Source organism: Notolabrus celidotus, chromosome 1 (assembly GCF_009762535.1).
Source record: "Notolabrus celidotus isolate fNotCel1 chromosome 1, fNotCel1.pri, whole genome shotgun sequence".
Classification (NCBI taxonomy): Eukaryota; Metazoa; Chordata; class Actinopteri; order Labriformes; family Labridae; genus Notolabrus; species Notolabrus celidotus.
The window spans coordinates 1144333-1165750 of NC_048272.1; the positions used below are offsets into that span (position 1 = coordinate 1144333).

At 40.9% G+C, this 21418-nt stretch overlaps 1 protein-coding gene across 1 annotated transcript; it reads right to left on the reverse strand.

Annotated features, from left to right (window-relative positions):
* Window positions 1-929: 929 nt before the first annotated feature.
* Window positions 930-19208, reverse strand: dnajc16l (DnaJ (Hsp40) homolog, subfamily C, member 16 like). The gene is made up of 16 exons (XM_034684401.1): window positions 18754-19208; window positions 18510-18576; window positions 16067-16215; window positions 13869-14044; window positions 10829-11013; window positions 9352-9456; window positions 7862-8020; window positions 7639-7769; window positions 7270-7447; window positions 6892-7074; window positions 6718-6794; window positions 6504-6584; window positions 4849-4938; window positions 3014-3184; window positions 2426-2928; window positions 930-1780 (listed from the first exon to the last, which is right to left on the reverse strand). The coding sequence occupies exons 1-15, from the start codon at window positions 18939-18941 to the stop codon at window positions 2442-2444; spliced, it is 2427 nt and encodes an 808-aa protein (XP_034540292.1). The 5' UTR covers window positions 18942-19208; the 3' UTR covers window positions 930-1780; window positions 2426-2441.
* Between the last annotated feature and the right edge of the window lie 2210 nt (window positions 19209-21418).

The window sequence follows — 21418 nt, forward strand, 5'->3', positions numbered from 1 at the left end:
CAGGACCTTTCTGAAGGATTGGTCACAGATTTAGTGTTTCTTGTTGTTTTATTTATCAGTATGTCGACGTGTGTCTTGGTACACAGCTATGAACATGTAGCTATGTGGCTATGCTAATTAGCGCTAGCACTTATCCATGACAAATAAAAATCATCCACTAGATCTTCAAATCTGCAGACGTGGGGAGTAAAACTGACCTCTGCCAGAAAGACAGCAGGACCTTTTCTGAAGGATTGGTCACAGATTCTGTGTTTCTTGTTGTTTTATTTGTCAGCATGTAGACGTGTGTCTTGGTACACAGCTACAGCTACGACATGTAGCTATGTAGCTATCCTAACTAGTGCTAGCACTTACCCATGATACATAAAAATCATCCACTAGATCTTCAAATCTGTAGACGTGGGGAGTAAAACTGACCTTTGTGTTTATTAAGACAGCCTACAACTAACATGCCTCCCTCCTAAGCTCCTTGTTAGCACACATTTGTGCAGGTAATGAAAAACGGAGGAGGGGTTGAGTTGTATTTTATACAGTCTGTGGGCTGAACAAGCTCCGAGCTCTGACTCCGTGACAGACCGGATATTGTTGTTACGTAACAAAAACACTGAAGTCTGAAACGGCTCGTTTCACACACATTTACAGAAAGATGTAGAAATCAGAACAGGGGCAGAATGGATTCTTTTCATTCTCAGGGGGTTTGTAGACAGGGACACATATTTCAGGTAGAGAACCATTAAAAAGTCAATTTTGCATGATATGTCACCTTTAAAATCATCTCTGTGTAGTTTTGAGGCATTGAAACATTTAATTTAGCTGCTGCTTATAATTACATGGTAATTAAAAAACACAGTGAACATCGACATGTTGAATGCTTTATTGTTGTAAATCAAAAATGTATTAGTTTGAAGAAGCACAAAATGAGATAAATATTAAAGCAGGTCTTCCATTTTAATAAATTAACTGTTTTAAAATCACTTTCTTTCATAAGTTACACTTCACTTGTTACAATTTTATATGGACATATATAAAGTTTAAAGGGCATGAAATAAAAAATGATGAGGAGTTACAGTGTACGGCAAATACTTTTGAAAAAGCAGATTAGTCAGATTACAGAGTTAAAGGAGGAGACAGAGGTAATGACACATTTAAGCTGCCAGTGTAAATTCCCTTAATAACATTTAGAAGTGATTTAATGTGTACTCATGTCATGCATTGTCTACAGTTATTTAAAGGAGGGGGGGAGGGAGTCTTAAAAGGGCAAATATAATATGACAGCATTTGATGTTTCTCCCTGATTCGGTCAACTTTAAACTTTTAAAACACAATAGCAAAATAAGACATAAAGGTCGCTTTATAACTGTTGGGTTCATTGACAGACAGTGATTTTTGACGCCACCTGAATTCAAACTTGGTTGTAGCATATTTCAACAAAAGCAGCAAGATATGGCAACTCATTGCAAAGTGTAAGAGCTCCAAATTTGACCAACTCATTTTTCAAAACACAAGGACACATAAATTGTGTTATATGCCCATTACAGCACACTAACCTATCTGTCTTGTGTTAATTGTAAATGTTTTGTCAGATATAGGAGCAAAAAAAAAAAAAGGTGATTAATCATGTCTGACTGAAGGCTACAGAAAGAAGAATGTCAGTGCATCAGGCTTCATTTTCAAGACTTCTATTAATCTATGTGAAGATCTGATCACATGTGGGCAAATTCATCGCCTGAGGGATGTGTTGTTCATTTCATGTGGAGGGAGCGTCCGCGGTGAAGATGCACTAAAGGCAAATATTTGAGATCAGTTGTTAGAGGACAAGAGCAGGGCAATCAGAAAATGTGCTTATTCTGAGCTGTATGAGAAAATAACATAACTGGAGTTGCTCTGTGACACACACACACACACACACACACATTGTACATTGGTGTAGTCCACACACATGCACCTAGCCACAGCAAATGTCTGTACCACAATGCTTGTGGGCGACACACAGTGACAGGATGTATGGATGTAGTTGGAACTTGTTGATATATATACCTCCTGCCTGTGTGTGTGGGGGAGGAGGGGTTAAAGAAAACTCATATATTTAAGGACTACAGCTCTAACATAAAAGGAAAAACTTGCTTTTGCTGTTTTCCTTCAAGCAGCTCAGACTCAGCCTTTGTCTCTAGGCATGTTCATTGCAGCTCTTAACATGCACAAAATTGCATTTCAAAGCTAAGCTGTAAAATTTCTATCTGCTCCACACTCTGAAACAGAGAAATACATGACATTCTGTAAACAGGTTTCATCAGATCAGTGCAGCAACCTACCTGTGCAAAAAGAAAACTTAACTTATTCTTCAGAAACTGCAGTTTGTTTGTGTTTTTTTGCTAAAGGACTTAACCAGGAGGGGACCATGAAAAGTTTCTGCTACTGTCCGTACCTCTGTGAGTGTGACCTCAGCTCTCTGCAGAGAGGTTGTTCGTGGCTTCATCCAAAATGGGCCAAGCAGGGACCTGTAATCTAGGCAGGGTACCCTCCATCAGCCTCTCCATCCAAAGTCCTAATCTGTCCAGCTTGTGGTGGACGTCTATGCTCGTCGCCCTACTGGAGCCTCTCTTCCCTCCAGCCCCATCCTCCCTGGAGTGGGACCTGGATCTTGAGTGGGAGCTGGATCTGGACCTGGACCTTGATTTTCTCCGGTTGTCAGAGGAGAACGAGGTCTCTGATGAGGAGTCGTTGGGGTCGTCTCCTGTGAAAACGGGTCTAAAGAGGCAGAAGTATTTCTTGTGGCCATTCAGAGCCAGTACGTGGCCCGAGTAATCTGAAGACTCCTCGTCCTCATCGCGGCCCTGATCCTGCATGGCAGATGTTGAGTGGAGGAGCGATGGCATCCAGTGATTGTGTTTATCAGCATTGAGAAAGGAGAAGTGGAGATTCTGAGTCCTGTAGAGGTAGAGAAGTTTAGGATGCATATAATACTGTGGAAAGAAGAAACTTCAAAAAAGAATCCTGTAGTTCTGAGACTTACCCAGAGAAGGAGAAAACCTCCTTGGCAAATTTCCTGAGTAAGGCGGTCTTGGAGGCATTGGTGAGCACAAGAACAACGTTGATGTGTCCTGGTCTCAGCTTGACCAGGTTGCTGGTGTATGTGAGGTCCGTCAGCTCTGTCACTTCCACAAAATCTTTCTTAGGAGGACGGCTGTACAGATCAAAGAGAAAGACAGAATAGACTTGGATGACATTTAGAATTAAGTTCTTTATTTCAGAAAGAAGTCTTCTGGGTACCTTTACAGAGTCATATTGGTGTAGAATTAGGGCACTATTCACATAAAAAGGTCATTTTTAAAACCCGTCATCATCATTCGCCATATCAATAAATTTGTGATAGAAGTCTGTCTAAATACTCTCTGTCTCAAAATTCTCAAAAACAATCAAAGGTTTCTTTTAAAGGTGACATATTCTGCTCTTTTTCATCAACATATATTGGTCTAAGAGGTCCCCAAAACATGTCTTTAAAGTTTATTGCTCAAAAAACACTTTGAAATCAGATTCTGGTCTGCCTGTAAACCCCTCTTTTTCAGCCCTGCTCAGAACAGGCTGTTTTCTGTGTCTGTGCCTTTAAATGAGAATGAGTTCTCTGACCACGCCCCCTCAGGAAGTGGACATGGCCTTGGCTGTCCAGCATGTTGATCTAATGTTTACATGTTGGCTGCTCACAGACCCGCGTTACTTCAACCCTCTGAATCTGATCCAGAATCTGATCCTGATGGAGAGGCGCCTGCAGCAGGACCTTTCTGAACCATTGGTCACAGATTTAGTGTTTCTTGTTGTTTTATTTGTCAGCATGTCGACGTGTGTCTTGGTACACAGCTACCAACATGTAGCTATGTGGCTATGCTAACTAGCGCTAGCACTTTTCCATGAAAAATAAAAATCCTCCACTAGATCTTCAAATCTGCAGACGTGGGGAGTAAAACCGACCTTTGTGTTTATTAAGACAGCCTACAACTAGCATGCCTCCCTCCTAAGCTCCTTGTTAGCACACATGTGTGCAGGGAATGAAAAACGGAGGAGGGGTTGAGTTGTATTTTATACAGTCTATGGGCTGAACAAGCTCCCAGCTCTGACTTCCTGTTACAGACCGGATGGCGTTGTGACGTATGAAAAACACTGAAAACTGAAACGGCTGGTTTCAGCACACATTTACAGAAAGGTGGAGAAATCAGAACAGGGGCAGAATGGATTCTTTTCATTTTCAGGGGGTTTGTAGACAGGGACACATATTTCAGGTAGAGAGCCATTAAAAAGTCCATTGTGCATGATATGTCACCTTTAAAGTATGTTAAAAACAAGCACCCAGGTTCAATTATATTACTGGTCATGAAAAATCCAAGCTACATGTCCTCATATGATTTTGTCCTTAGGTGATAGTCATTTTCTTTAGATGGCTCATACTTTTAAAACTTGACACAGTGGACGTAGTAAAGGAGAAGCTGTGAGGGGTTATAAATCTGATTAAGCAGTACACATAAGCCAGCTGTAGATAAATATAAACAGTTAGCTATGTGTCCAAAGTCTGTCATATCTTTCACAGATTTGTTTACTCTATAAATCACACCTCCGCTTGGTTTGGGAAAAAATATGAATTTTAATGCTGTACTGCTGAGTCATGTTTTATTACTAAGTAGAGGAATTAATGTGGAACAACGTCACAAGGCTGCTTTTACAACCAAAGCCGAGCTTGGATTAGAATACACCTGAACACATCATCCACTTTGCCTCAAACTGTGAGGCAAAAGTATGTTACTGCGACATTAAAGTATTCTGCCTCCATGTCATGTTCCCTTCTCCCCGCTACATTACCTGGTGGTGTTAGCTCTGCTTGAAGCGTCATCCTCAGTTTGCGGTTGCTCCTTTGGCTTTGGTGTTCGGGGTTTGCTCTCACCTGGTTCACTAAAAAAATGCACCACAAATGAAATAATTATCACAAGCTGCTGAAAACCACAAATCATCATGAAGATTAACAAGACAGTACACTGTTATTCCAGTCCCACATCAGGGACAGTGCATCCATTCTGGTTCACACCCTGCTCACCTCCTGCCTAGACTCCTGCAGCTCCCTTCTTTTTGGTTTACCCAACAAATCCATCCATAAACTTCAACTGGTTCAAAACTCCACTGCCCGCATCATCACCAGAACCCTATCCACCAGCCCACATCACACCTGTCCTGCAGCAACTCCTCTGGCTTCCCATTAAATACTGCATCATTTTCAAGATTCTGTTCCTCACCTATAAGACCATCAACAACTTAGCTCCTCAGGACCTCATTGAGCTCCTCCATGCAAAAATACCCACCCTACCGTAGTCTCAGGTCCTCCTCTTCCATCCAACTCTCCCTCCCACCTGCTCGCTTGACCACCATGCGGTCGAGAGTAGGGATGACCACAATTAATCGATTATCGATTAATTGATTGTTAAGAAATTACTCGAAACACGCATTTTTGTTATCAATTTTCCGTCACGTGGAACAAACATCATGTGGTCGTGTTTTAAGTTTAAAGCATGTTTGGATGTGATTCAGCTGTTAAAGGTGTTGCACACAGCGGAGACGCTCAGTTGGGGGCAGCGGCTGCGCGTCAGGTCTCCACGTGCGTTTTTTTTAAAGAGGATCAATACAAAACTGCTGCCAACAACAACACGGGCACGAAGAGTGACAGCTTTAAACAGGACATTTCCCACCTTAGGATACGAAGGCAACAGACAGGTGGGAAATTCAGGTACGCTATGTTTGCAGACCATCAGAGCCGTCTGAGCTTTTCTGCAGCTGGACTGATAGTGACCCGGTTGCGCTCCCGGCTGACACCTGATCAAATACACGTTTATTTTTCTCAATAAGAACGAGAAGGCAGAAAACTGGACACTGGGAGTCTGAAGTAATTTTCTGTTCGTAGTCTCAGCCTTCACTTTATAAGATTATGTCCGCGTAGAATATTTTAATGAGCCTGATCGTTGATATTCTGCGTGTCAAACATGTACCCGTATTCAATCCTGTCAGTTATATGCATTTTGTTGCTGTAGAAAATACAATTTAGGGGGAAAACAACGTAGTTGGCCTTTTTTTTGACGGAAGAATAAGAATGGGGTTTTTTTTAATCAATGAATCGATAATTGATCGATCACGGAAAATACTTAAAATGTACATCCCTAGTCGAGAGCCTTCAGCCGCTCGCCCCCCCCGCCTCTGGAACTCTCTCCCCCTGGAGATACAGAATTCCACCTCTCCTAACACCTTCAAACTCACCTTTACCGCCAAGCTTACACACTCTAATCTGTCCCCTTGGGACTGGAATGACTTCCCCTCCCCCCTTTCATCCTTCTAGTATTGTATCTTCATTCTAATGTGTGTATTCTTTACTGTTGAGTGTGACCTTGGGTGTCCAGAAAGGTGCCTATAAATAAAATGAATTATTGTTATTATTATTATTTAGAAAGATTGTAAACCCTTCTTTCTCTTACCTAAAAGCCTGAATGATGACAGTGCCGAAAAGAATGAAGAGGGCTGAGAAGATGAGTGACAGGATGGGCATCATCTCTCGCCTTTAGAGGGAGAGAAAGGTTCTGAGTGAAAGGTTCCAGTGAAAAGTGCACATCAAGCTTAATCAGGCAATGACATTGCTCCTTCTTTGCAGTAAAGAAATGCAGCAGACTGTATAGGACAGTGTTGTCTTACCAGTTGGAGTAGAGAAGGTCATCATAGACTTGCAGGATGTAATCATAGGCAGCATTTATCCACTGAATAATAAAGATCTAGAAGGTTTCAAAAGAAAACAACAACATGAATCCTTAAAGAGGTATGTTTTAACCACAGCCCAGACTCCAGGGAGATGGTGAGTGTGTGACTTACTGGAGCCATCTCGTTGTTAAGTGTAGGCAGGGTGGTGTCCGAGGTCAGGTAGGTGGGGTCTTTCTGAAGGATCTCCAGCTGTTCATGAAGACGGTACTTATCTTCCTCGCTGCCGTTCCAGCCACCACTCACAGAGCGGAAGAGGACTCTGCCAGCCTGGCTCCGCCTCTCAAGAATCACCACCTAGAAGGAGACATTAAAAAACACTGTTACTGTAAGCTGAGGTTGTGCAGAGTCATGTTGGTAATCTGACACATATCAAATTCTGTACATTCCAAATATAAAAGATTTACCTTCAATGCCCTGAATGTAAGTTTATACAGGACACTGATTGAAGAAGCATGCTAGTGAGTTTGTGTTTGTTATCACCACACCAACCTGAGGTGAGGCAGCAGCCTGATTGTGGAGCAGAGCCTGACAGAGAGGCTGCTGGTGTCGCTGGTAAACATACGCAAACCGCAGCACCTCTTTACTGTTTGTGGACGCAAACGCCAGGAAAGCTTTATTGCCTGGAAGGAAGGTTTGGTCCTCGCCTGTGATCAGCAGCACACAGTACCTGCAAACAGTTCACAGTCAGTTCACAGTGACATTAACCATAGTTTGGTCAAGCTTATTTATTTCCTCTAACAGAATCAATGGGAGTACACGAGGAGTGGAGAGGTATTATCTTATTACACAAGGGTTTAATTTCAGTGAGATATTAATAGCAGGACCAGAGGTTAGGATTCTGCTTCTAAAATGTCTTACTTCCTCCGACGGTGAAACTGCTTGACAGGACAGAGCTCATCAAAGAGCTGCTGGTTGACCAGCCGGGGAACCTGCAGGAACTTGTTGTTGGAGACAAACTCATCCATGATCTGTCGCTTCATCCCTCTGGCCTGAAAGAGAGACAAAGAGGGAGAAGTGGTGAGTTGTGAAGATGTTACAACATGAACAATGATGACGAGTCTGCAAGCTGCCGTGGATGTACCTGGATGATGTCCACAGGCTTCTCCGTGTCCTCTTTAAATAGCAGCATGGTGGGGGCGTACGTGTTTATGTTGAACTGCCACAGTATTCGATTGTTCTGTGTGTCACCCTGATCCACGTAGCCGAAGCGCACATAGTCTCTGAAGGCAAACGCTGTCAACTGGAAGGAGGAGGTGGGAAGGTGAGATACTTATTCAACATTTCATATAGTTTTATGTTAACTCAGAACTGTACACACTTCATTACTACCATGAATACTGATTGGTTATAGTGTAAGCCAACTTCTTCTACCTTATTGGTATTAGGGTTAGTAAAACAATATTGCCAGGGTATTTGACAATACTGGGGATTCAAGTATGTGTAACACAGGAAGTGATATTAAAGCTGGGGTTGGTAGTTTTGGAAAACTAGCATGAATTTGAATGTAGCATGTCTTCGGGACTCCGTCTAACCCCTCCCCCCCTTCCCCTCGGAGCTCCTCCAAAACGACGCCCCCGCTCACATGAACGAGCGCCGCTGATTCATGACCATATGATGGTGACTGATTCAAAACCGGTCCTCACCAAAACATTCTCATAGTGAAAGTTAAAAACACAAACAAACATGGCTGCTGTTAGCACTCACAACTGTCATGCTAGCATTATCCAGTTGTACCGGTGACACGATATCAGGAGAAAAGTTATAACACATATATAATACTGTAACAGCTCTACTGTTTGTTAAACCTGTTCAGTGTAGATGTTCTTAATTCCTACAGTGTTGACAGTCAGTGAAGGCATCAGGAGAGGTGTAGAGTGTGTGAGCGGGAGAGAGGAGAGACAAGAGGAGAAGTTCTTCATTCATTCAAACATTGATTGTTGCTTTGTTGGTTGGCGTGATCACGGCCGACAGTGACCGGTTATTAAAGATCAACGTGTTCATGAATCGGCTCGTCATCACTACAGCGTCCGGACGGACGCTACAGTACATCTACATTTTCTGTAGGACTTACTAAATGTCATTCATTCTTCTGCTTGTCAGAGCCCCCGTGGTGAGAGCTTTTTAGACTCTGATCCGGACTACAGTCCTGAGCAAAGCACCTCATCGGGTCAGAGGGGACAGGCCCGAGGTGGAGGGAGAGGGGCAGTCAGTAGAGTCAGGGGAAGCAGAGGCAGGGGACGGGGAGTGAATGCTGGGGAAATGTACGCTCTGCAGGAGGCGGGCAGAACGGCAGGACGGGATTTGATTGGTTTCATAAATTGGACCCTAATGACAGTGATTGGTTGGTGTTTTCCCAGGTTTACTCCGGCTGTAGATAGCAGCTTTTCTTCACTCTTTTTTAAGAACACATCATGTATTGATTACCATCAGGACATAAAGATCATTTTAACCAGTATAACAAAAAGTGGATCTAAATCTGATTACCAACCCCAGCTTTAAGTCATTAGCGATCAGAATTTTTTTTTTTCAGACAAAAAAGAATTCAAGTGTGTAAATAAACACGTCACTTACTTTGAACATAAGGGGGGCAAAGGGGACTTGGTCAAACAAGAGAATGCTGGGCTTATTTTCAGCATGCCAGTTATCCAGAAAAGCCTGGTAGTTGTTGTCTGTCACCTGGAGAAACAATTGTAATTGGTTAATAACAGTTCTCTTACTTCATTAAAAACAGTATACTTAAGCTTAACATTAAACAGAGACAACAACTTCACGCTTCATAAAACTTTTCTGGTCAACTGTGTGTAGAAGTTGTGAGTGAGTGTAACAGCATGCACTTTAGAACCAAGTCCCATTCCTGGAGAGAGAGCACTTCCTCACTGTTGGTGGGCATATAGTAGTTTTCTTCAAACAGGTGCCCGGCTCTTTCAGTTTGTGACACCTACTGCCAAACGACACTTTCTTCTATTTGTCCCTGCACCCCTTTTTTTCTTTTTTTTGGGGCATGTTTGCCTTTAATGAATAGGACAGCTGAAGAGAGACAGGAAACATGGGGAGTAGAGGCTGGAGGAGGACATGCAGCAACTGGTCGAGGCTGGAATCAAACCTGCGACCTCTGCTACGAGATCTATAGTCTCTGTATATGGGGCCTGCACTTAGACCGCTAGGCCTGCACCCCTTTTTTCTAAGTCCCTTGTCAACTATTATGACATCTGCACCTGGTTTCATTGATCTGTTTTTCATTCTGAGCCCAGCATGACATGCTAACACAACATTGCTAGGTCCAACACGCTGCAACAAGGACCAACAAAGTAGACCACATCCCTCCAGTTCTTAGATCTCTACACTGGCTTCCTGTCTGTCAGAGAGTAGACTTTAAAATCCTGCTGATGGTTTATAAAGCACTGAATGGTTTAGGCTGATCTGCTGCTACTTTATGAACCACCTCGACCTCTGAGGTCATCAGGTACTGGTCTGCTTTCAGTCCCTAGAGTCAGAAGGAAACATGGTGAAGCAGCGTTTAGTCATTATGCACCACATATCTGGAACACACTCCCTGAAAGCTGCAGGTCTGCTCCAACTCTTACCTCTTTTAAATCAAAGATTAAGACTTTTTTATTTGCCACTGCCTTCCTATCTTAGCTCATTTTAACTCACTTTAACCTCATTTTATTTTTAACATATTTCTAATTTTCCTTTTCTTTTCTGTTTTATTATATTTGTCATTTTAATTGTGTTCTTTTATGCTTGTCTGAATGTTTCCAATGCTTTTAATGTTTTAATGTAAAGCACATTGAGTTGCCCTCGTGTATGAAATGCACTATACAAATAAATTTGCCTTGCCTAATTTGCCAAGACCTGCCCTACTCTACCTCTGCTTGGTTGTAACGTTGGTTAGCTTGAAAGTGAGAGCTGCAATACTCACAGACCATTGATTGAAGAACTCCATTGACTTCAACATAATATATAATAACATAATACTTAAACCCTGTTTCTGACTTGTTTTTCTTTAAGATAGCAACACATGTAGCAGTGTGTCAGATGCATTTACCTTTTCCACCAGTTTCTGGGGCAACAGGTCTTCTATAAACTGTCGCAGATGCTCTCGAACCACAGCCTGGTGGAAGAAGGTGACTCTGCCGTTCACCAGCCCGATGATGGAGGGAGCGCGGTGAGCACCCAGCTGGTTTGCAAGGCGACGCTCATAACCCAGATCTACAATGCCTATGCCGATACCTGGTGAAATCACAGAGAAAGAAAAGTATTACATCTGACATGGTAGATCAAGGCTAATTATCCTTTCAATAAAAGGAAAAATATATAACCTGAATAACCTGAAGCTGATTTAATGTGTTGTTCAAGTGATTGTGGACAATGAGAAGAGTCAATGCAAACACAGAGAGCTGCCTAACTATTGACACTCCTGCTGGCAAAGCTTTGACTAAGTTATCCAACATTCAAATGAGAGTTATTCAAAAAACAAAAAGTCAAATGTAATTCAGCAAAGCTAATAGATGCTCTTGAGAGTCAAAGATTAAAATTGTGCAGTAAAATCATACAGACACAAACCAGGATTATGTTTTAGAGCTAGTTCTGTCTTTTACCAAACAACCACAAGAAAGCCTTTTCAGAGGATGTGAGATGAGTGAGGGACTGTCTAATGGACCGTGTTCATAAAAGATGCATACATCTGTTTTTAGTCTGACAGAGTGATGTACAGTCAGGTCCATAAATATTGGGACATCGACACAATTCTTGTCTTTTTGGCTCTATACACCACAACAATGTATTTGAAATGAAATGAACAATATGTGCTTTAACTGCAGACGTTCAGCTTTAATTTAAGGGTATTTACTTCCAAATCAGGTGAACGGTGTAGGAATTACAACAGTTTCCATATGTGACTCCCACTTTTTAAGGGACCAAAAGTAATGGGACAATCAACTCAAAAGCTATGTCATGGATAGGTGTGGACTATTCCCTCGTTATTTTATCATCAATTAAGCAGGTAAAAGGTCTGGAGTTGATTCCAGGTGTGACATTTGCATTTTCAATCTGATTGGCAATCTGACCCCATGTTGGGGTTGGTTGTCAGAATGTGTCAGAGTGTTTTTGATAGTTAATTGCCTCTTTGTTACAATGAGTTGGAAAATGAGAGGGATACTCATTTCAAGCCAAAAACCTTAAGCTTCAATATAATGTAGGAATGACTATTGAAAGATGTTCTGATGATGAGCAATCATCAAAACAGTAAAAAGTGACAACCAGCCCCGTTCTCCCCTACATCTTCCAGCACAGATGTTTGTATTTCTCATGAGTAACTGAGGAAGAAACAGTCTTAAAGTCAGTTAGAATTTTGGATTCAGGTTTGTTTGGTTCCCTATAACTCTATACAAACAACAGTGTAAGTGCAATTAAACTTTCAAACTTAGTTCTGCCTTCTTACCTTTTTTAAAAGATTTTTCCCATTAAAATACCATTGTGACAACCAACCCCATAGTGTGTGACAACCAACCCCATAGTGTGTGACAACCAACCCCATAGTGTGTGACAACCAACCCCATAGTGTGTGACAACCAACCCCATAGTGTGTGACAACCAACCCCATAGTGTGTGACAACCAAGCCAGTAGTGTGACAACCAACCCCATAGTGTGTGACAACCAAGCCCATAGTGTGTGACAACCAACCCCATAGTGTGTGACAACCAACCCCATAGTGTGTGACAACCAACCCAGTAGTGTGACAACCAACCCCATAGTGTGTGACAACCAACCCCATAGTTTGTGACAACCATCCCCATAGTTTGTGACAACCAACCCCATAGTGTGTGACAACCATCCCCATAGTTTGTGACAACCAACCCCATAGTGTGTGACAACCAACCCCATAGTGTGTGACAACTAACCCCATAGTGTGTGACAACCAACCCCATAGTGTGTGACAACTAACTCCATAGTGTGTGACAACCATTCCCATAGTGTGTGACAACCATCCCCATAGTGTGTGACAACTAACCCCATAGTGTGTGACAACCAACCCCATAGTGTGTGACAACTAACCCCATAGTGTGTGACAACTAACCCCATAGTGTGTGACAACTAACCCCATAGTGTGTGACAACCAATGATGACCAATGATGGGGTTGGTTGTCAGAATGTGTCAGAGTGTCTTTGATAGTTAATTGCCTTTTTGTTACAATGAGTTGGAAAATGAGAGGGATACACATTTCAAGCCAAAAACCTTAAGCTTCAATTTAAAGTAGGAATGACTATTGAAAGATGTTTTGATGATGAGCAATCATCAAAACAGTAAAAAGTGTGACAACCAGCCCCGTTCTCCCCTACATCTTCCAGCACAGATGTTTATATTTCTCATGAGTAACTGAGTGTTAAAGTCAGTTAGAATTTTGGACTCAGGTTTGTTTGGTTCCCTTTAACTCTATACAAACAAATGTTGATGACTACTGGATATGTTAGAGAGTGATTTGCTAACAAAGCTACTTCACACAGCCTTATTGTGTCAGTCTCCTTGTGCTGTTATTGTTGTTTGTCCTAATTTGGCCGATTAAACGTGAGTGATATACGGTCATATCTTCAAATTCAGATGATTCAATTGCATCTTCTTCAACATATCCAGCAAAGTTATAGATAGCTTCATAGTATATGAGCTCAGCCTATGATACATCTTGATGACTAACTATAAGTCCACCGGGTTACATAAATATGCAGGATATTTTTCAAGGGCAGGCTACTTAGTTATAACAGACTAAGCATGAGAGTCTACAGGGGTCTAGTAATTGAACTTCTACTTTGCAGAATTCACCTGACCACTTAAAATTCATCCCCTGTGTCAAACTTTGTTACATAGTGTTGAATTCCACCCTTGGCTTCTCTCTTTTGCTCCAGGAAACCAACAAGAACAAATAAACCCTTATGCATAATTTAAGAAACAGCTCTCTGCAAAGCGTCCTGACACTTTGGATGTGGCCTGCAACAAAGCAAACATTAACCTCATGTTATGAGGCTCTTTAGAAAAACCAGCCTGGACTTTAAATGTGTGTGTGTGGGAGGTCCAGTGAGAGCAGATTACCCAGCGGCTCCAGCTCCTGTACCGTCTCCTTCCACACAGGCTCGATGTGGATGCATGCAAAGCACCACTCGGAGGTCACTTTGATGAGGTACGGCCTCTTGTGGCTGTCTGGGAGGACATCGCTGTTAAACTGCGCGTGGTGGAGCAGGTACTTGCTGTCTGCAAAGTCTCTGGACCTGGTGGAGGGTCGGAAACAAGTCAGTGAGTCTTTTTATAGCCATAGTCTGCAGGGTGCTGTGCTGCTAGGGCACAACCTGAGGGAAACCTGTCTCTGTCCTATCTGTTCATCAGTTCTAAATCTTGAGACATTTAGTTTGACAATCAAACAGAACATAGGATAGATTTCTCTATGAGGAATTGTGAACTTCTATTAAAATCACATCATATGGACATCATAGTACATCAAATCTGTGACTGATAGTCATTTCATATGTTGTTTTTTTAACATCCAATGAGACAAAGGTGTTTAAAAAGACAAATACAACTCTCAAAGTAGGAGAGCACTAATTTAAGAAAAATAAAATAATGTATTCAATTAAAAAAGATGTGAATTAGAAAAAAAGCAGCCAACTCCTAAAATGTGAGAGGCTAAAGTCAGGAACTGATTAGTACCTGAAATTCCATTTCCTCTTAAATGATCAGCTTTATATTTAAATTATTGGGACAATTGTTATTTGATCCAGGATGGTAGGGGTACTGTTTTTTTGTTTCCATTATTACCACTAACAAAAAGCAAACACAAGGAGGAGCCAACAATCTCTCTCTTATTCTCCTCTATCCCTCTTTCAAGACGCAACTCGGTCGTCAATGATGGCTGTCTAACATGAGTCTGGTTCTGCCTGAGGTTTCTGCCTGTTGGGTCTCTGTTCATAATTTGACATAGGGTGGGTTTAGACCTCCTAATTAAACAGTAATAAAACCGAGGTTCTCCTCATGGGCACAAAATCCACCATTTCCAAGCTCAACAGTTTTTCATTTACCATTGACAACTCCTCAGTTTCTCCCTCCCCCCAGGTTAAGAGTATGGGTGTCATCCTTGACAGCACACTATCATTTCAATCCCACATCAGTAATGTCACTCGGTCTTCATATTTCCATCTATGTAACATCAACCGCCTCCGCCCGTCCCTCACACCCAACAGCACTGCCACACTCGTTCACACCCTGGTCACTTCATGCATTGATTACTGTAACTCCCTCCTCTTTGGTCTCCCTCTCAAATCCATCCATAAACTCCAACTGGTCCAGAACTCTAATCCAGAACCCCATCCATTAATCACATCACCCCCGTCCTTCAGCAGCTTCACTGGTTACCGGTCAAGACCTGCATCGATTACAAGATCCTGCTCCTCACCTTTAAGGCCCTCCATAACCTCGCTCCTCCATACCTTTCTGAACTTCTCCACATCAACACACCCAGCCACTCTCTCAGGTCTTCTTCTTCCATTCACCTCACTACACCACCCGCCTGTTTAACCACCATGGGGTCCAGAGCCTTCAGCCGGTCTGCGCCCCCCCCTGCCGCCTCTGGAACACCCTCCCACCAGACATCCGTAACATCGACTCTCTTTCCATTTTCAAATCACATCTCAAGACACATCTTTTTAAACTGTCATGTTCACTCTGATTACACCTCTTCACTGCTCTGTATCTGATCCTGTTCAGTTTATTTGTATTTTAATTACACTGTATCATGCCTTGTTGATTTTATCAGCTTCATTTTTATGTTGTTTTTTAAACTCTGCCCTGTACGGTGACCTTGAGTGCTAAGAAAGGAGCCTTTATAAATAAAATGCATTATTATTATTATTATTATGTTTGTAGAAGCGTCTTGAACGCACACCTTTTGTTGTGATTTGGTGCTATACAGATAAAGATTGATTGATTGATTGATTGATTGACTGATTGATTGATTGATTGATTGATTGATTGATTGGTTGATTGATTGATTGATTGATTGATTGATTGATTGATTGATTGATTGATTGATTGATTGATTGAATAAACCCTGGACTAGACATGAAAAAATGCTAGTTAACAAACAATTATGAAAAAAAGTTGTGAGAACACATGAAAAAGAAGAAACCTGTCACTCTATCAAACAGGCTTCTAACGCCTAATGTTTACTGATACTGATTCTGACAGTAACCTCAAAAGACAAGAAACAAATCACCAAAATAAAGATGAACCTGGAATACCTGGGGAAATGGAAAAAAGACTCATCAAAGTAGAAGCTATTGTGGAAGCCGCGGAAACCCTGTTGCTGCTGAGACTGTCCGAAGGGCTGGTTTTCATCCATCTGTCCGTAGCGGTCAAAGTTGGACCTTCGTTCCTCATTAGACAGAATCTGTAAGGTGAGAAGACAAGACCAGTGACGTTAGGATTACAGGAAGTGCATGATGATGCAGGAAGTGAAATAGAAAGAGTGAGCAGCGTAAATAGAATTGTCTTGTCTGAGTCCTCCTCCTCCTCTTCATCGTCTACCTTCTCCCACTTGGCAATATTTTTGGTAAATTTGGCGTTCACTTCCACTGCTTCGTGGATGACACCCAGCTCTACCTGTCCAGTAAACCCGACTCCACTCTCCCACCCTCCTCCCTCACCCTCTGCCTCTCTGAGATCAAATCCTGGTTCACCTTCAACTTCCTTCAACTCAACAGCAATAAAACAGAACTCCTCAGAAAACTTTAGACACATTGAAACGGCATAGACTCTTAAAAGGCAGAGTGAAGACTGTGTAAGGTGAAAGTGTCATCAATCAGGGTCCACAAAAAACCTGCAAAGGCACATTAGAAGTGTCTGTGAAGGATCTCAGTCATCCAGGTCATGGACATTAGAACTGTTTATCCATCAGTGCAATAAGTGAAGAATAAAGACAGTGAAGGGAACCTGCTGTTAATGAAGGTGTTTAAAAGTTTATAAATAATATACAGACAATCAGAGATTGGACCTTTTTGTCTAATTGTGATGAGTCTTGTTTTTGTACTTTATAATACATTTTTGTAGCACTCTCACATTTGATATAATGTATGTTTTTTACATTAGTTACTCATTTTACATATACTTTTACATTATTTTAGGTCATACATTAATTCAAACAAGAAAAAATCTGAGGAGCCACTTGGGAGCCGAAAGAGCCGGCTCTTTGTAGTGAGCCGAGCCAAAAGCACTGGCTCTCTAAATAGAGCCAGAATTCCCATCACTAATATTGACCTAAAGTTGTCAGTTGCTGTCACCTTCGGTCCCATGGACAAATTCTTCTTGTCATTCCTCAGACTCGCTCTGTCTTTGGTAAAAGTGCTTTTAATGTCTTTGCTCCCTCTTCTTGGTTTGAGCTTCAGGGTCGCCTGAAACTGGACTGTTTAATTTGATTGGAGGATTTTAAAACTAGGATAAAGGATGATCTGATCAGCTTGTGCACATGTTTTAAAGGTGACATATCATGCAAAATTGACTTTTTAATGGTTCTCTACCTGAAATATGTGTCCCTGTCTACAAACCCCCCGAGAATGAAAATAATCCATTCTGCCCCTGTTCTGATTTCTACACCTTTCTGTAAATGTGTGCTGAAACCAGCCGTTTCAGACTTCAGTGTTTTTGTTACGTAACAACAATATCCGGTCTGTCACGGAGTCAGAGCTCGGAGCTTGTTCAGCCCATAGACTGTATAAAATACAACTCAACCCCTCCTCCGTTTTTCATTCCCTGCACACGCGTGCTAACAAGGAGCTTAGGAGGGAGGCATGCTAGTTGTAGGCTGTCTTAATAAACACAAAGGTCGGTTTTACTCCCCACGTCTGCAGATTTGAAGATCTAGTGGATGATTTTTATTTGTCATGGATAAGTGCTAGCGCTAGTTAGCATAGCCACATAGCTACATGTTGGTAGCTGTGTACCAAGACACACGTCGACATGCTGACAGATAAAACAACAAGAAACACTAAATCTGTGACCAATGGTTCAGAAAGGTCCTGCTGCAGGCGCCTCTCCGTCAGGATCAGATTCTGGATCAGATTCAGAGGGTTGAAGTAACAGGTCTGTGAGCAGCCGTGTATATTCAGCCAACATGTAAACATTAGATCAACGTGCTGGAGAGCCGAGGGCACATCCACTTCCTGAGGGGGCGTGGTCAGAGAGAAAACAGAGTGTTCTGAGGAGGGCTGAAGAAGAGGGTTTTTCAGGCAGACCAAAATCTGATTTCAAAGTGTTTTTTGAGCTTAAACTTTAAAGACATGTTTTAGGGACCTCTTAGACCAATATATATTGATGAAAAAGGCGTGATATGTCACCTTTTAAAGCTTAACGCTGCTCATTTATAAATCCATGTAATAGTTACTTGCCACTGTATGTTTTGTCCTGTTCTATTTGTGCAACTTTTTATGCTGCTGTCTTGCCAGGACTCCCTTGTAAAAGAGACTTTGTATCTCAATGGGACTATTCCTGGTGAAATAAAGGTTAAATAAAATAAAATATATGGTTGATATGTATGTGATGAATATAACATGTAATGGATATGGTGTGTGATTAATGTATATATGGTGAGTGTAGTGTGTTGTGAATATATATAATGTATTGTATGAATGTATGTGCTTTGGCAATAACATCTCTCTGTGTAAATTTGAATTGAGTCATGTCATCTACCTCATATGACTTAGAAACCTTGATGAACATGTCCTCAGCTTTGGGGTCCTTGTTCTTGTCTGGATGCCTGAAAAAAGCAAACACTTGTTATCATAAACCACTGCTGTGTCAGAGAGGGTTAGAGATGTTCACTTCCATGTTTCACATAGGATAATAAACACACTGCTGTTGAGTGAATAGGACCCATCCTGCTGGAGCTAGAAGTGGCATGGCCTCTTGGAGAGACCTGCTGTCAGTCACTCACCATTCTTTGGCCAGATTCTTGTAAGCCCTTTTGATTTCCGGTTGACTCGCACTCCTCCCGACACCCAGGATTTTGTAGGGGTCAAACTCAGAAGATGCACCCACCAACTGCACACCTAAAGTGAGCAGGAGAACGGTGAGCAACACTGGATGTGTCCGAGGATGTCGGCTGGTGCTCCTGCCCGTCATCGCTACCCACTGTCCTGCTTGGACCAGCGTTGGTGTGTCAGCTAGCTACCGAGCTGCCCGGGTGTGTTAACGTGAAAACAGAGATCCTGTGACAGACGAGTGTGTCAAATCAAGAGGTTACATGCTCAGGTCCGGACGCGTCTTATATTTAGAGCTAATTATAAACAACGTACTGGCAGTTTACTACGGTTAGGCCATTATTTTCCTGCTAACGGCTGTCCCTTTTCGTTAGTGTGGTACCTGCAGTACACGGATCAACTTCCGGTCCCAGATTTCAAAATAAAATACACTGAACCTTTTTTTTTAATTCCCAAAGCCCCCACTCTGCAAAAACTCAAAATCTTATCAAATGAAATTGTCTCATTTATTGTCAAAATATCTTCTCCCACTTAATTTAAGATACATTTACTTAACAAGTAACATTTGAGCGAGATAGAGGTACTAGTTTTTATTAGACTTCAGATAGAAGTGTACATAGTGTGTATATATCTGTAATAGTTCCCATATTGTATTTCATTTTATTTTATCCTATTTTATTCTATTTTATTCTTTTTTATTTAATTATATTTAATTTAATTATATTCTATTTTATTTTACTTTATTTTATTTTATTCTATTTTATTCTATTTTATTCTATTTTATTCTATTTTGTTCTATTTTATTCTATTCTATTTTATGATATTATATTTTACCTTTGTCATTGCTATTATTATTGTTATTATATTTTTTTAAAGCTGCTGTGAGGAACTTCTGGTGTGTATAAGATAAGATAAGATAAGATATACTTTATTTGTCCCCCGTTGGGGGAAATTATTTTGTTACAGCAGCTTACAACACAGGACAGGGGAAAACAACAATGTACTAACATAGTTAAAAATATATAATAACAATAGTAATAGCAATGACAAGAGTAAAATAGAATAAAATAGAATAAAATACAAATAGAATTAAATACGGCAACTATTATGGATGTATACACACTATGTACACTTCTATCTGATAAATAGATAAGGTAAGTTATTGCACGATAAAAATTGCACCAGGTTATTTAAAAACAAACATACACAGTATGAAGAACAGTGCGATTCAGATGGATACAGTAGTTATTTGTGAATGTGAATGTGTATCGATTCTGGTGCCCCCTTGTGGACAAAGTGATACCTCTTATCTCTTCTCCTGCAAATGCAAAATTAGTGTCTTCAGACAATAACTTCATCCTGTTGTCTTTTAACATTGATACTTATCACACAATGTGATTATTTGCCATGAAAACAGCCAAAAAAAGGGTGTTTATAGAGCGGGATATCAATCATCTGTTCTGACACCTACCCCCTCAGAACAGTTTCAGGCATTTAAAATGGCAACAGAGAAGGTATCGGTGTTGTTGTGGATGGTCTTATTTGCTTTTGAGGTTCAGACAGAGGCATCAGTATCAGTTTCAGTCTGTTTCTCAGTCAGTTAAAAACTCCTCATTGTGCCTTTAACTATGTTAGTACATTGTTGTATTCCCCTGTCCCGTGTTGTAAGCTGCTGTAACAAAAGAATTTCCCTCAACAGGGGACAAATAAAATATATCTTATCTTATCTTAACTTATCTAGACTCAGCCAACATCAAAAAACAACAAATTTTAAATTGCAAGTATTATTGATGATAAAAGAGAGTAAACTGAAAGATAACACTTATAAGGAAAATTGTTGGGCTTGAGTTTATCCAACTATTTTACCTTTATTCAAAAAGGAGAAAAACTAATTGAGATTAAAAATATTTCTTTCAAGAGTGTCCTGAAAAATCTAGGCTGCAGTACAATTACAAAGTAAGTATTAGAGTCACTTCACACCCCCCTGCTGGTGTGTCAGACACTTCTGGGTTTTTAGTCTGAAGTGATGAAAACAGAACATCCGGGTTTGGTTTGATGATGTCCAACTTGATGCTCCTTCACTACACACTGGCAGAAAAGCGCATGCTTGAGTCAGCAGCTGTCGCCCTCTCGATTTTTAAGTGCGCCTTTCTCCTCAAATGTGTTTTCTGATCACACATTCAATCATCCAATTGAAATCCTTCTAGAATATATTAGAATGTTTTTGTATGCATACTTTTTTTAAATTTGCATGCGTTATCTAAAAAAAAGGGGCTTTATTGAGTTATTTTGTGTTGACTATATGCATTTCAGATTTTTTTTATATACAGATGATTTGGGGAAAAAAATATTAAAACAAATATAAAACGAGAAAAAAAAATTTCATTTATTTGTTTATTTCGGCCAGGGTCTTCACTTCCGTTTCCGCCACGTCATGGCCTCACAGAACTGATTGGTTATATATATATTTAATATATATAACCAATTATTACATATTTTATATATATTTTTATATATTTATATGTATCTGTTATATTATATATATTTATATTTTATACATTCTATGGCTATTCCACTCACTACCTCCCCCCTCCACTCACTACCTCCCCCCTCTGCCCC

What these genes read in the sequence shown, in the direction of transcription:
- dnajc16l (XM_034684401.1), bottom strand. Translation starts at nt 18,941, where the DNA reads ATGACGGGCAGGAGCACCAGCCGACATCCTCGGACACATCCAGTGTTG. An exon ending in AAGAATCTGGCCAAAGAATG is followed by an intron (nt 18,577 to 18,753) that starts GTGAGTGACTGA and finishes TGCTTTTTTCAG; the next exon opens with GCATCCAGACAAGAACAAGG. An exon ending in AGGTTTCTAAGTCATATGAG is followed by an intron (nt 16,216 to 18,509) that starts GTAGATGACATG and finishes CTCACCTTACAG; the next exon opens with ATTCTGTCTAATGAGGAACG.